The sequence below is a fragment of the Pristiophorus japonicus genome, chromosome 11 (assembly GCF_044704955.1).
Source record: "Pristiophorus japonicus isolate sPriJap1 chromosome 11, sPriJap1.hap1, whole genome shotgun sequence".
Classification (NCBI taxonomy): Eukaryota; Metazoa; Chordata; class Chondrichthyes; family Pristiophoridae; genus Pristiophorus; species Pristiophorus japonicus.
The window spans coordinates 214,885,886-214,901,668 of record NC_091987.1 but is presented as its reverse complement, the minus strand read 5'-3'; the positions used below and the strand labels follow the sequence as shown (position 1 = coordinate 214,901,668).

At 45.0% G+C, this 15,783-nt stretch overlaps 1 protein-coding gene across 1 annotated transcript in view; it reads right to left on the bottom strand.

Annotated features, from left to right (window-relative positions):
* Positions 1-360: 360 nt before the first annotated feature.
* Positions 361-15,783, bottom strand: part of LOC139276478 (succinate dehydrogenase [ubiquinone] cytochrome b small subunit B, mitochondrial-like) — a 34,818-nt gene continuing 19,395 nt past the window's right edge. Inside the window, exons 3-4 of the mRNA XM_070894538.1 lie at positions 8,804-8,948; positions 361-784 (exon numbers count right to left, since the gene is read on the bottom strand). Coding sequence (XP_070750639.1) covers positions 619-784; positions 8,804-8,948 — 311 coding nt within the window. The 3' untranslated portion in view covers positions 361-618. The remainder of the gene's footprint in view (positions 785-8,803; positions 8,949-15,783) is intronic.

Here is a 15,783-nt window from a genome sequence, read left to right as displayed (position 1 = left end):
GCTATCACAGGGAGTGGTTAAGGCGAATAGGATAGATGCATTTAAGGGGAAGTTAGATAAACACATGAGGGAGAAAGGAATCGAAAGATATGCTGATGGTGTGAGATTAAGTTGGGCAGGAGGCGGCTCGTGTGGAGCATAAACACGGACCAGTTGAGCTGAATGGCCCGTTTCTGCACTGCAAATTCTGTGTAAAACACAATTAGATGTCAATAAATTAAAGATTTCTGCACAGTTTGAGAGTCACACTGATTCTGGTTTCCTCCTTTGTGCAAAACAAGTCCTGTCTCTGGACGTGCACTTAAAAAAAAAAGTTAAGGTTTTGCAACAGGAACTTACGCACACAGCGGGGAAAAGAACTAAAGCTTGAAAGTGCAATTTATTGGCAAGGCCGGTGGTATGACTGGACGACATAAGGCAACATCTACGATCAGTGTAAACAAAGGTTTCAAAAATACATTCGGAAAAATGTGTCCATTTTGTCAGCTCTTTGTAAAGAAATCACTGTCGTGATTTGTCAGAAAAAAAATATATATATACACGTGTACATATACATATATTTTAAAAATCAAAACGAGCCCATGAGTGGTTTAGCTGGTTGGACGGTACCACAATCAGTTAGAGGCTCCAGAGCATGGCGACGGCCTTGCAGATCCCCACGTCATGGTAATTGAAGTAGCAGAGGCCAGCGAAGGTGACAGCTGACAGGATATGGAGGCCTGTGTTAGCCAGCTTCACTTTGGTCTCTCCGTGTACATAATCCGTGATGATTTGTCCATAGCCCCTGAAAGGAAGCAGATTAAATGTAACCGAGCAAATAGCAGGCGGTGAGCTTACACACAAAGCCAAGTGTATCCAACTCTCTTTACAGTGTTTGTCCAGACTGCATTTTAGGATATCTCAAGACTTGAATTTCCATAGCGCCTTTCACCACCACAGGACGTCCCATAGCCCTTCACAGCCAATGCAGTACCTATGAAGTGTAGTCATTGTTGTAATGTCGGCAACACGGCAGGCAATTTGTGCACAGCAAGCTCCCACAAACAGCAATATCATAATGACCAGATAATCTGTTTTTATGATGTTGATTGAGGTATAACTGTTGGGCAGGACTCCAGGGATAAGTCCCCTGCTCTTCTTCGAAATAGTGCTGTGGGATCCTTTATGTCCACCCGCGAGAGCAGACAGTTTAACGTCTCATTGGAAAGATGGCACCTCCGACAGTGCAGTACTCCCTCAGAACTGCACTGGAGTGTCAGCCTAGACGCCACCCTCCTGCAGGGCCATTGCCAGCATGTTAGAACTAGCATTTTCGAATCAGCTTCACCACACTGCTACTTCTCTCGACCCCTTCATGGTCTCTAAATTGTCAGACTGCTTGTTTGACATACAGTTCTGAAGAGCAGAAATTTTCTCCAATTGAATATTGGGAAGACCGAAGCCATTGTTTTCGGTCCCCGCCAAAAACTCCGTCCCCTAGCCACTGACTCCATCCCTCTCCCCAATTTCTGTCTGAGGCTGAACCAGACTGTTCGCAACCTTGGTGTCATATTTGACCCTGAAATGAGCTTTCGACCACATATCCACAGCATAACCAAGACCGTCTATTTTCACCTCTAACATCGCCCGTCTCCACCCTTGCCTCAGCTCATCTGGCTGAAGCCCTCATCCATGCCTTTGTTACCTCTAGAATTTACTATTCCAATACACTCTTGGCTGGCCTCCCACATTCTACCCGACATAAACTTGGTGATCCAAAACGCGGCTGACCATGTCTCAACTCTCATCTAGTCCCGCTCACCCATCACCCCCTGTGCTCGCTGACCTACACTGGTTAAGCAACGCCTCGATTTCAAAATTCTCATCCTTATTTTCAAATCCCTCCATAACTCGCCCCTCCCTATCTCTAATCTGCTCCAACCCCACAAACCCATCCCCCCCCCCAGATGTCTGCGCTCCTCTAATTCTGCCCTCTTGAGCATCCCTGATTATAATCACTCAACCATCGGTGGCTGTGCCTTCTGTTGCCTATGCCCCAAGCTCTAGAATTCCCTCCCTAAACCTCTCCGCCTCTCTACCTCCTTCATGATGATTCTTAAAACCTACCCCTTTGACCAAGCTTATGGTCACCTGAGCTCATTTCTACTTATGCAGCTCAATGTCAAATTTTTAAAATCTTTTAATACTCCTGTGAAGCCCCTAGGGATGTTTCACTATGTTAAAGGCGCTATACATGTTGTTGTTTTCATCCCATGAGTTAATGATCATTGTTTGTACTATTTTGAGAAATCTTTACATTTTTGAACAAAAGAGGACTCGTTCTAAATATATAATTTTGAGGAATTAAAACTGGACAGGAAAATTGGTTTTGGGACTTCTGCGGCACAAGAGGACCCTTTACTTACCACACTTCATCAGCAACGATTCCGTTCCTTTAGAGCACTTTTATTTTTCAACTAACAAAACTATGTTAACACAGTTGCGTAAATCCCTCCGTTGACAACCCTGGGCACATTACATGTGCAGCAACGAAGGAGAATAAATAACTTTGTTCCAAGGTATCGAGAGCTGGTGTAAAGTGTCACTCAAGGGGACTCTCCTGGGAATATTTCCCAACAGGAATCTGAATTCCGTCCCTCCGCTGCACCACAGAGCTACAGAAGAGAAAGCATGGAAGAAGGAGAGAGTAGCGCTCTCATGTCTCAATCAGAAGGCCATGTGTTCAATCCTCAGACCAGAGACGAGCACCCAGTCTCTGCCAACACATCAGTGCAGTATTGAGGGAGTGCTGCACTGTCGGCGGTGACCAGCAATTTTAAATTAATGAAGCCCTACTGATTTCCTAACCAGAGTAAATACGCGTTCTTTTCATACCATCAAAACCCAACATCATCATAAAAAAAAAATCTTAATTCTTGTCATAGCCTTCTCTGCTCCAGTGGAGACAGTCACAGTAGCTCAAGTCGTTCCTCATTTCATTTCATTGGGGACGGTAGCACAGTGGTTATGTTACTGGACTTGTAATCCAGAGGCCTGTACTAATGATCTGGGGACAGAGTTCAAATCCCACCTCGGAAGCTGGGGAATTTAAATTCAAATAAATAAATCTGGAATAAAAAAAGCTAGTCACAGTAATGGTGACCATGATAATCATAAAACCCATCTGGTTCACTAATGTCCTTTAGGGACAGAAATCTGCCGTCCTTACCCGGTCTGGCCGATATGAGACTCCAGACCCACAGCAATGTGGTTGACTCTTAACTGCCCCCTGAAATGGCCCAGCGAGACACTCGGTTGTATTCAATGCAGCAGCTCACCACCACCTTCTCAAGGGGCAATTAGGAATGGGCAATAAGTGCTGGCCTTGCCAGCGACGCACGCATCTCGTGAAATAATTTTAAAAATCTGACGCATTACACTTTACATTCTCTATGTCTTTAATGTCCTTTCTGTAATGGGACGCCCAAAGATACATACGGTCCTGCAACTGTTGCCTATGTCCATTGCCATGTACAGATGTATTACGTCTGCAGTCCCCTGCTTCCCAGGTTAATTCTGTTCCTCCAGTTTACTCTCCTCCCTCCCTGGAAGTACAGCCCCTTGTTGACACACAGTTCTAAGCTATCCAGTCACTGCATGAGTAAACATCTTTTGGATAGGAGTGGAGGCTGAGAAACTAAAAATTATATAAATGAGGTTCAAAGACAGGTGTAACAGTACACAACACTGCCGTGTGGTCACTTCCAGTAAAGCAAAAAGCAGGTGGTACTGAAATGATCAGTGCTGTGGGATATTGGTGTAGGTACTTTACCACACTCAGAGGCAGGTTGTCATGCGTCAAACAGAAGAAAGTACCCAACAGAACATAGCTGGGCAAAGATGTGCCGTAAATATATCAATTAAAAAGGCTGTCCCATAAACTACAGTTTGGCCAATATTCTGTTTTACTTTCACCACCGACCATCTCAAAAGTGGCAACTCAACCCCAACAATAGCCTCACTGTCATCAGCAGAACTTGGTCATCTTGCTTAAGCGAGTATGCTTTGTGTGCAAGCCTACACAGCAAGCAGAATCAAACTATTTGATCAGAGGTCATCGCAGCTGAGTCCTTATTCATGCTGTAACCATTCTATGATTCCAGGGCAGTGTTCAGAAAGCTGAACAAGCATTATTGACAGGATTATTCATCCAGTTACCTCTTATTTCCCCTCTCTTCACCCCCCCCCCGCCCCCTCATCTCCACGTCAGGAAAATCTGATTACCATTCTGCTGCCAGTTACTGTAAACTGTTAAAACAAATTTCCACAACGGAAAAAACAAACACAGTGGTGAACTTATTTTTAACACATCGACCCATAAATATTCTTTCAAACCAGGAAATCTTAAGTGAAACCCACTGATGGAGAGTTATCTGTCTGGTAACTGCGTAGGCAACCACAACAAAGTCTGATTTCACTCATGGCCCAGCAGCCTTGCTTGAAAGATCAGAACACAAGAGACAAGTCTGATCATGCCTTGTACAAAAGAAGTACTTTTCCTCCGCTCCCAAAAAAGTCGCTATTTGCAAATATGCATTTATTATATGCATCTAATTCCAGCCATGTTACAGCATCGTTATCACGAGCATAAAAACCGCCCAGCCATCAGATAGTTTAGTTAACAGGAATGATTGAACAATGTGGGATGTGGTTTGCATTTGTCCACAACAATAAAGTTGCATCTGTATAGCACTTTTAACAGAGTAAATCATTCCAAGGCAGTTCACAGGAGCATTACCAGACAAAACCGAGCCACATAAGGAGACATTAGGACAGGTGACCAAAAGGTCGATCAAAGAGGTAGGTTTTAAGGAGCGTCTGAAAGGAGAGAAAGGTGGCGAGGCAGAGAGATTTAGGGAGGTCATTCCAGAGCTTAGGGCCCAGGCAAACTGGAGGTACGGCCGCCAGTAGTGGAGCGATTAAAATAGGGGCTGCGCAAAGGACCAGAATTGGGGAAGTACAGAGATCTCGAGGGTTGTGGGGCTGGAGGAGATTACAGAGAGGGAGGGGCGAGGCCAGGGATTTGAAAACAAGGACATTTGCCATTGTCACGAAGGCCCCACAGTTGGAGAGGAGGTGCCCTGTCCAATCCGAAAGCCAAACGGTCACTAATCTTCCAAATCATTCACTTGATCACTAGTGGGCAAGAAACATGCTGAGCACTGCTGTCATTTCCCCTCCTCCCTTTCCCTGGCTCGGTACTTGCTTATAAACTGTTAAAAATCTTGCAGTGCTGATGAAAGGTCATTGACTCGGTTTCTCTATCCACAGATGCTGCCTAACCTGCTGAGTGTTTACAGCATTTTATGTTCTTATTATAAGCGGCAAGGTTTGTTGGGTAATGAGAAACAGATTGAGGTTTTGTCACAAAATAAAGATTTTTTTTTGCCCTCTCCCAACGGCGTTGATTCCTGCTGACCGACTAGACCACCGATGGATAGTAAGCAGTGGGAGCCCCCACAGACAGTATCAGCAGGCTGGTAGCCAAGCCCAATCCCAATCCCACCCACAGCCAAACAAGTGCAACTTCCAGTAGGCAGTCTCTGAACTGTAAGTAACTGAGTTTTACTCTCTTCCCTCTCCCAGAGACCCTGACATTCATTCACTCCCCCCAAATATTGGGTCAGCTGAAATCAACGGACTCAGTGTAGATCAGGAATCAAACCAGAAGCTTCAGTCCCATATCACACATTGTCTCACTAAGGTTTAAAGGAAGCTTGCAGATTTGTGTCTTTACAGATTTTCATCTTACTCAGCTGTGGCTCAGTGGGGAGCACTCTCACCGCTGAGTCAGAAGGTTCTGGGTTCAAGTTCCACTCCAGAGACTTGAGCACAAAAATCCAGGCAGACACTCCCAGTGCAGTACTGAGGGAGCGCCGCACTGTCGGAGGTGCCGTCTTTTGGATGAGACGTTAAACCGAGGCCCTGTCTGTCCTCTCAGGGTGTACGTAAAAGATCCCATGGCACTATTTTGAAGAGGAGCTGGGTAGTTTTTCCCTGGGTCCTGTATAATATTTATCCATCAACTAACATAACAAAAAACAGATTATCTAGCCATTACCACGTTGCTGTTTGTGGGAGCTTGTTGTGCACAAATTGGCTGCCGTAATACTGATTGCACTTCAAAAAGTACTTCATTAGCTGCAAATGTCCTGAGGTCGTGAAAGGCGTTGTATAAGAACATAAGAATTAGGAACAGGAGTAGTCCACCTAGTCCCTCGAGTCTGCTCCACCATTCAAAAAGATCATGGCTGATCTGGCCGTGGACTCAGCTCCACTTACCCGCCCGCTCCCCATAACCCTTAATTCCCTTATTGGTTAAAAATCTATCTGTCTGTGATTTGAATACATTCAATGAGCTAGCCTCAACTGCTTCCTTGGGCAGAGAATTCCACAAATTCACAACCCTCTGGGAGAAGAAATTCCTTCTCAACTCGGTTTTAAATTGGCTCCCCCGTATTTTGAGGCTGTGCCTCCTAGTTCTAGTCTCCCCGACCAGTGGAAACAACCTCTCTGCCTCTATCCTGTCTATCCCTTTCATTATTTTAAATGTTTCTATAAGATCACCCCTCATCCTTCTGAACTCCAACGAGTAAAGACCCAGTCTACTCAATCTATCATCATAAGGCAACCCCCCTCATTTCCGGAATCAGCCTAATGAATTGTCTCTGTACCCTCTCCAAAGCTAGTATATCCTTCCTTAAGTAAGGTGACCAAAACTGCACGCTGTACTCCAGGTGCGGCCTCACCAATACCCTACAGTTGCAGCAGGACCTCCCTGCTTTTGTACTCCATCCCTCTCGCAATGAAGGCTAACATTCCATTCGCCTTCCTGATTACCTGCTGCACCTGAAAACTAACTTTTTGGGATTCATGCACAAGGACCCCCAGGTCCCTCTGCACCGCAGCATGTTGTACTTTCTCCCCATTCAAATAATATTCCCTTTTACTGTTTTTTTTCCCAAGGTGGATGACCTCACATCTAATAAAGGCAAGTCTTTCTTTTTTGTTAACAAGGTTGAAACCTCTAAACTCCCTACACCCCCTCCTTTATTGAAACTCTCCATGATTTTAGAGTTATATTCATTAAGTCTTGGAATTAAATGATTTTACTTTTGGCACAGTGTTTTGCAACCAGCATGGTTAAATAAATAAAACTTCCTTTCGACAACAACAGACCTCAGAACAACGCTTCCTTTGAGTGAGACTGCTTACCTAGTACGAAATATGGGGCAGAATTGTGCTGTACCCATGGAGAATTCAACAGAATTCCTCGTTTTCAAATCCCTCCATGACGTCACCCCTCCCTATCTCTGTAACCTCCTACAACCCTCCGAGATCTCTGCGCTCCTCCAAATCTTATTACATCTGCTTCCACCACCCTTTCAGGCAGTGCATTTCAGATCATAACTCACTGCAGTAAAAAAAATCTCATCTCACCTCTGGTCCTTTTCTAATTATCTTTAAATCTGTGTCTTCTGTTTACCAACCCTCCTGCCAGTGAAAACAATTTCCCCCTATTAACTCAATCAAAACCCTTCAGAATTTTGAACACCTCTATTAAATCGCCCCTTAGCCCTCCCTGCTCTAAAGAGAGCCTTCTCCAGGCTTTCCATATAACTGAAGTCCCTCATCCCTGGTCTCATTCTAACAGAAAGCAGAGAGTCGGGATAAATGGTTCCTTTTCGGGTTGGAAATCGGTGGTTAGTGGTGTGCCACAGGGATCGGTGCTGGGACCACAACTGTTTACAATATACATAGATGACCTGGAAGAGGGGACAGAGTGTAGTGTAACAAAATTTGCAGATGACACAAAGATTAGTGGGAAAGCGGGTTGTGTAGAGGACACAGAGAGGCTGCAAGGAGATTTGGATAGGTTAAGCGAATGGGCTAAGGTTTGGCAGATGGAATACAATGTCGGAAAATGTGAGGTCATCCACCTTGGGGAAAAAAAACAGTAAAAGGGAATATTATTTGAATGGGGAGAAAGTACAACATGCTGCGGTGCAGAGGGACCTGGGGGTCCTTGTGCATGAATCCCAAAAAGTTAGTTTGCAGGTGCAGCAGGTAATCAGGAAGGCGAATGGAATGTTGGCCTTCATTGCGAGAGGGATGGAGTACAAAAGCAGGGAGGTCCTGCTGCAACTGTACAGGGTATTGGTGAGGCTGCACCTGGAGTACTGCGTGCAGTTTTGGTCACCTTACTTAAGGAAGGATATACTAGCTATGGAGGGGGTACAGAGACGATTGGAGTTCAGAAGGATGAGGGGTGATCTTATAGAAACATTTAAAATAATGAAAGGGATGGACAAGATAGAGGCAGAGAGGTTGTTTCCACTGGTCGGGGAGACTAGAACTAGGGGGCACAGCCTCAAAATACGGGGGAGCCAATTTAAAGCCGAGTTGAGAAGGAATTTCTTCTCCCAAAGGGTTGTGAATCTGTGGAATACTCTGCCTAGGGAAGCAGTTGAGGCTAGCTCATTGAATGTATTCAAATCACAGATAGATAGATTTTTAACCAATAAAGGGAATTAAGGGTTATGGGGAGCGGGCGGGTAAGTGGAGCTGAGTCCACGGCCAGATCAACCATGATCTTGTTGAATGGCGGAGCAGGCTCGAGGGGCTAGATGGCCTACTCCTGTTCCTAATTCTTTTGTTCTTATGTTCATTCTGCACTAATAGTCTATCTTGTCCTTATAGTTTATTGAAAAAAAAACAAATTAATAGAAGATAAATTACACGAGCTTAGAGAAAATGATCTTACCAGTGACCATGGAGAGTGACAGCCGCAGCCAGTGAGTAATCCATGGCAGATCCCGGGCAGAAGTAGGCAGCAGGGATGAGGCCCAGTAACGCTATGCTCACTATCCGTTCACTAGTCCAGTGCAAAGCAGCAGCTCTGGAACCAGCTAACCGAGGAAAGGATAAAACAAAATGTAAGAACTGTATAGCATGATGTCGGTAACCCGCAGCACAAATCTCGCTCATCATGATAACAATCGCTACACAATTGTACAACAGAGCCCACAGAAATCACCCTACAATTACAGTCTGCAAATCAGGATTGTTGCAGAAATCAATTTGGGGAGGAGAGGTTCAAAACAGCCTGATAACTCAGTCATTTTTGCACGAAAAAGCTATCCAACACTGAAGCGACTTTGAATCAAGAGTAAACTGGAGTAAATGAGATGCCAATTGTCAACAGAAAACATATTATTTAAAAATTGTGCAATGTTTAAAATTCAGATCAAATTTCAGGAGTTGGTTTTTGCAACCACTTGAAGAACTTTGAAGAGCGGCACATTCACTGAAATTAGAACAAAATCCCTGAACCAAATCTGACACAAAAACATAAATAGGAGCAGGAATAGGCCATTCAGCCCCTCGAGCCTGCTCTGCCATTCAATAAGATCATGGCTGATCTTCGACCACAACTCCACTTTCCCCATATCTCTTGGTTCCCTTAGGGTCCAAAAATCTATCGAACTCAGTCTTGAATCAATGGTCTTTTTCAAGAGCATCTTTTCAATCCATGGTCATTTCAAATTACATTCTCAATGCCCTTGAATCAATGGTCTTTTTCAAGAACATCAGGAAAGATTGAGTAGGTTGGGCCTCTACTCATTGGAATTCAGAAGAATGAGAGGTGATCTATCAAAACGTGTAAGATTATGAGGGGGCTTGACAAGGTGGATGTAGAGAGGATGTTTCCACTGATGGGGGAGACTAGAACTAGAGGGCATAATCTTAGAATAAGGGGCTGCCCATTTAAAACTGAGATGAGGAGAAACTTCTTCTCAGAGGGTTGTAAATCTGTGGAATTCGCTGCCTCAGAGAGCTGTGGAAGCTGGGACATTGAATAAACTTAAGATAGAAATAGACAGTTTCTGAAACGATAAGGGGATAAGGGGTTATGGGGAGCGGGCAGGGAAGTGGAGCTGAGTCCATGATCAGATCAGCCATGATCTTATTGAATGGCAGAGCAGGCTCGCGGGGCTGCATGGTCTACTCCTGTTCCTATTTCTTATGTTCTTTTCTCCAATCCATGGTCATTTCCAAAATTATATTCTCAATCCCATTAACAGACCTTTTATTTCTGTAACATCCACACTCACCTACACACAAACAAGAATAGAATATAGGTGTACCATGTGTGTGTCACTGCTCACAATAGGTTGGAGTACACAATGTTAGAAACATAGAAAATAGGTGCAGGAGTAGGCCATTCGGCCCTTCTAGCCTGCACCGCCATTCAATGAGTTCATGGCTGAACATGCAACTTCAGTACCCCATTCCTGCTTTCTCACCATACCCCTTGATTCCCCTAGTAGTAAGGACTTCATCTAACTCCTTTTTGAATATATTTAGTGAATTGGCCTCAACAACTTTCTGTGGTAGAGAATTCCACAGGTTCACCACTCTCTGGGTGAAGAAATTCCTCCTCATCTCGGTCCTAAATGGCTTACCCCTTATCCTTAGACTGTGACCCCTGGTTCTGGACTTCCCCAACATTGGGAACATTCTTCCTGCATCCAACCTGTCTAACCCCGTCAGAATTTTAAACGTTTCTATGAGGTCCCCTCTCATTCTTCTGAACTCCAGTGAATACAAGCCCAGTTGATCCAGTCTTTCTTGATAGGTCAGTCCCGCCATCCCGGGAATCAGTCTGGTGAACCTTCGCTGCACTCCCTCAATAGCAAGAATGTCCTTCCTCAGGTTAGGAGACCAAAACTGTACACAATACTCCAGGTGTGGCCTCACCAAGGCCCTGTACAATTGTAGCAACACCTCCCTGCCCCTGTACTCAAATCCCCTCGCTATGAAGGCCAACATGCCATTTGCTTTCTTAACCGCCGGCTGTACCTGCATGCCAACCTTCAATGACTGATGTACCATGACACCCAGGTCTCTTTGCACCTCCCCTTTTCCTAATCTGTCACCATTCAGATAATAGTCTGTCTCTCTGTTTTTACCACCAAAGTGGATAACCTCACATTTATCCACATTATACTTCATCTGCCATGCATTTGCCCACTCACCTAACCTATCCAAGTCGCTCTGCAGCCTCATAGCATCCTCCTCGCAGCTCACACTGCCCACCCAACTTAGTGTCATCCGCAAATTTGGAGATACTACATTTAATCCCCTCGTCTAAATCATTAATGTACAGTATAAACAGCTGGGGCCCCAGCACAGAACCTTGCGGTACCTCACTAGTCACTGCCTGCCATTCTGAAAAGTCTCCATTTACTCCTACTCTTTGCTTCCTGTCTGACAACCAGTTCTCAACCCATGTCAGCACACTACCCCCAATCCCATGTGCTTTAACTTTGCACATTAATCTCTTGTGTGGGACCTTGTCGAAAGCCTTCTGAAAGTCCAAATATATCACATCAACTGGTTCTCCCTTGTCCACTCTACTGGAAACATCCTCAAAAAATTCCAGAAGATTTGTCAAGCATGATTTCCCTTTCACAAATCCATGCTGACTTGGACCTATCATATTACCTCTTTCCAAATGCACTGCTATGACATCCTTAATAATTGATTCCATCATTTTACCCACTACCGATGTCAGGCTGACCGGTCTATAATTCCCTGTTTTCTCTCTCCCTCCTTTTTTAAAAAGTGGGGTTACATTGGCTACCCTCCACTCCATAGGAACTGATCCAGAGTCAATGGAATGTTGGAAAATGACTGTCAATGCATCCATTATTTCCAAGGCCACCTCCTTAAGTACTCTGGGATGCAGTCCATCAGGCCCTGGGGATTTATCGGCCTTCAATCCCATCAATTTCCCCAACACAATTTCCTGACTAATAAGGATTTCCCTCAGTTCCTCCTCCTTACTCGACCCTCCGACCCCTTTTATATCTGGAAGGTTGTTTATGTCCTCCTCAGTGAATACCGAACCAAAGTACTTGTTCAATTGGTCCGCCATTTCTTTGTTCCCCGTTATGACTTCCCCTGATTCTGACTGCAGGGGACCTACGTTTGTCTTTACTAACCTTTTTCTCTTTACATATCTACAGAAACTTTTGCAATCCGTCTTAATGTTCCCTGCAAGCTTCTTCTCGTACTCCATTTTCCCTGCCCTAATCAAACCCTTTGTTTCGTGACATTATGTTACATAATGCATAATGTACTATTCTGCTGATAGTGTCTGTGTGCATAACCCGCTGTGCCCTTAGAAGATGGCAAATTCTAGTTCTGTACCTTCTTGTGGTTAATTAAAGCTAAATGCTCTTGGACATACTCTGAGGTAATTTCGAAGAAACCAAAAAGACTAGCTTGATTTTGCCCCCACAGGTGGCTCCTAAGATCAGTTAGAAACACTTTGTTGCTGGAAAATATTCTCAGTAGAATGGAAATTAATTTCTGCCCCTCTCTTGAAATGAACTAGAAATAAGCTTGCGTCAGTGTGGTATCGGAAACATGACAATAATTTGCATTTCTGTCGAGTTTCTCACATGCAGGCAGACACCTCAAAGCATTTTACGTGGAGCCAAGGCAGTGACTAACCAGCAACAGGAGGAAAGGGAGATATGGACCGAGTTAGGCTGGGGCCCAGTAACATGGTTGCAGGAGAGCTTATCAGATTTTCGAAAGGGAGGAGGGAAATGGCACGGTGGCAGGGAGTAGACAGGGAGTACGGAGAACAGCTGCACTGTAGCCACCAAAGATGGAACAGAGGGAGTAGGGACAAGGACAAGCCCAGTGCTAAAGAAAGAAAGACTTGTATTTATATTGTGCCTGTCACGATCTCAGGACATCCTAAGGCTCTGAAGTGTAGTCACTGTTGTAGTGTAGCAAACGCTGCAGCCAATTTAAGCACACAGCAAGATCCCACAAACAGCAATGAAACACATGACCAGATAATTTATTTCAGTGATGTTAGTTGAGGGATAAATACTGAGCCGGTACACCAGGTAGAACTCGGAAAGGTCATCGACCTGAAACATTAACTCCGTTTCTCTCTCCTCAGATGCTGCCTGACCCGCTGAGTATTTACAGCACTCTGTTTTGATTTCAGATTTCCAGCATCCGCTGTATTTTGCTTCTGGACCAGGTAGAACACCCCTGCTCTTCTTTGAAATAGTGCCGCGGGGTCTTTTACATCCACCAGAGAGGGGAGACAGGGCCTCGGTTCAACATTTCCTCCAAAAGGCAGCACCTCAGAGTGCAGCATTCCCTCAACACTGAGACGTCAACCTCGAGTGGGGTCTCTGGAGTGGGGTTTTAATCCACAACCTTCTGACTCAGAGGTGAGAGTGTTACCCACTGAGCTACAGTTGAACACCGAAGGAGTGGCAGGCGTGTGCATGCAGGGAGGGGTGGAGGCAAAGAGGGGCGGGCATGGAGGGATTTGAAAGCAAAGATGTCAATCTTGCCATCAACTTCGAGGCACATTGGAACTTGCAGTGGAAGAGGGTTACGGGAGTGCAGAAATTTGTCAGTGAGGATGTGGGCTGCAGTATTTTGTGGCTTGAGTTGGGCAGGCTGGATAGGAGAGCATGAGAGAAGGTGACAAACGCCAACACGTTGTCTACGTACATATAAACAATAACCAGTGGAAAGGAAATGTAAGAGAACACAAGAGACAATGGGAGAAGCTAATACACAAAGTTCGTAAGAAATTGAGCAATCTGAATGCAGACCAAGTGGGTGATGGAGCAAACCCTGTGTTACTAGCAGTGACGAGGAACTTCTCCGTTTGCATGATGATGTTGAATTGCTAAATCTGGTGCCCTTATCCAGATGCCAGATTGTAACTCCTCGAATAACTGAGTCCAGCAACCTGCCACTGGGATCAGGGAAACGGATCGACAACGGTGTAGACGATGTCACTCTCTGATCCCAAACTTTGAAACTGCACCAGTATAAAACTGGAGTAAGATTTCCTCATTTAATTCAAAATGCATCCAGTATTTCCGTCCCTCGTGTGTCTGTAAAGTCAGATACAAATCACTGTCCGCTCATATAGAAACCACAATGTGAGCAAGTATGAGAGCATTCAGCTCACGCTTTCCATTTTGTGCAGAGGTAAAAGGGTGATATAGGGCAAACCGAGGAAATGAGAACTTTTGCAAGTCTTTACTCAGGGTGGAATTATACAATGCCAAGCCGGGATAGATTCCCCCAACAATATCCTAGACACCACTACCGCCTCCGATATCTCAGAGGACACTCTCCACTGCCCCGGCACAAGAAAGATTTACATATACCACACACAGAATTAGCACCAAGTGATGTTACACTGAATACAAAACTGGATCATATTTTAACCCCCACAAAACACAATGTCACCAACCTGCCACATTGGAGACCTTTAGTAAACCTGCCCTTCCATGCATCTTGCTGGTGGATATTCTGAGCTCCTTTTCCCCCATTGTGTCAGGAGGAGAGAAGCGTTATTAAGAGATGGAGATATCCCAGAATCCATAGCGCAAATTAAACCATAGGACTTGGGACTTTTACTTACTCTACGTTACAAGAACAACTCTGTGGCTGAAAACATGCTCTTGATTTCTGTCACGGGACACGGAACCATGCTGCATCCTAGAAACAGGAAGTGAATTAAAGGCAAGAGAAATAAATCAAAAGAAAGGCGCAGGGAAAGACAAAACATGATGCAAGGAGGATGATTCACGAGAACAGGATTGAGAAACAGCGCTGTCGCTCTGTAGACATCTGGTGGGAATTGTTTAACTGGCCCAAGACTGCCTGAACCTCCCCTCTTCCAGATGGGAGAACTTCTGGCCTCTATTGAGCAACGAAATGCAGAGCTGCAACAGGCTGGGGCTCTTTTCTCCAGAAATGAGAAAGCTAAGGGGTGAACATGATCGAGGAAATGAAAGAGTTTGATAGGGAAGTCAGGAGAAACTTCTTTACCCAGAGAGTGGAGAGAACGTGGAACTCCCTACCACAAGGAATGGTTGAGGCGAATAGTATCGATGCATTTAAGGGGAAGCTGGATAAACACAAGAAGGAGAAAATATGCTGATAGGGTAAGATAAAGAGGAATGGAAGGAGGCTCGTGTGGAGCATAAACATCGGAATAGACCAGTTGGGCCGAATGGCCTGTTTCTGTTCTGTTGACTCGATGTAACTCAATACATGGTTGAGATCAGGCGCTCACCTCATTAGAAATCGTGGGCACAAACCTACATCCCATCACCACATTGGGGCATGTTTTTTTTTAAATCAATGATTTTTTTTGTTGCTAATTTCCTTCTTTGTCCTCCTCTCCTGGCTGGGATAGTTTCACAGGCATCAGACTCTCTGTAAGCCAAGCCACTGAGTGACAAAGGGCAATTGAACTGTGGGGTTTGCCATAGCTAAGCCTGACTGAATCCTCACCGGGCAACCACACAACTGCCCTTTCCAGCCGGGGGTCAATGTCTAAAGATCAGGAACATTAGCTCCTGTTCTCACCTCCCAAGCCCAGAGGTGGCAAAAGCCAATGATAGCGCCCCAACTGCTCCGCCAACTGAGTTCAACTCTCGGCATAGACCAGGAATCATGTCTGAAACCTTTGGACAGTATTGAAGAGTAACAATGAGGAAAGATTGGATAGGCTGGGTCTGTTTTCTTTGGAACAGAGGAGGCTGAGGGGAGACCTAATTGAGGGGTGTAAAATTACGAAGGGCCTAGAGTGGATAGGAAGGACCTATTTCCCCTAGCAGAGGGGTCAATAACCAGGGTGCAGAGATTTAAAGTAATTGGTAGCAGGATTAGAGTGTA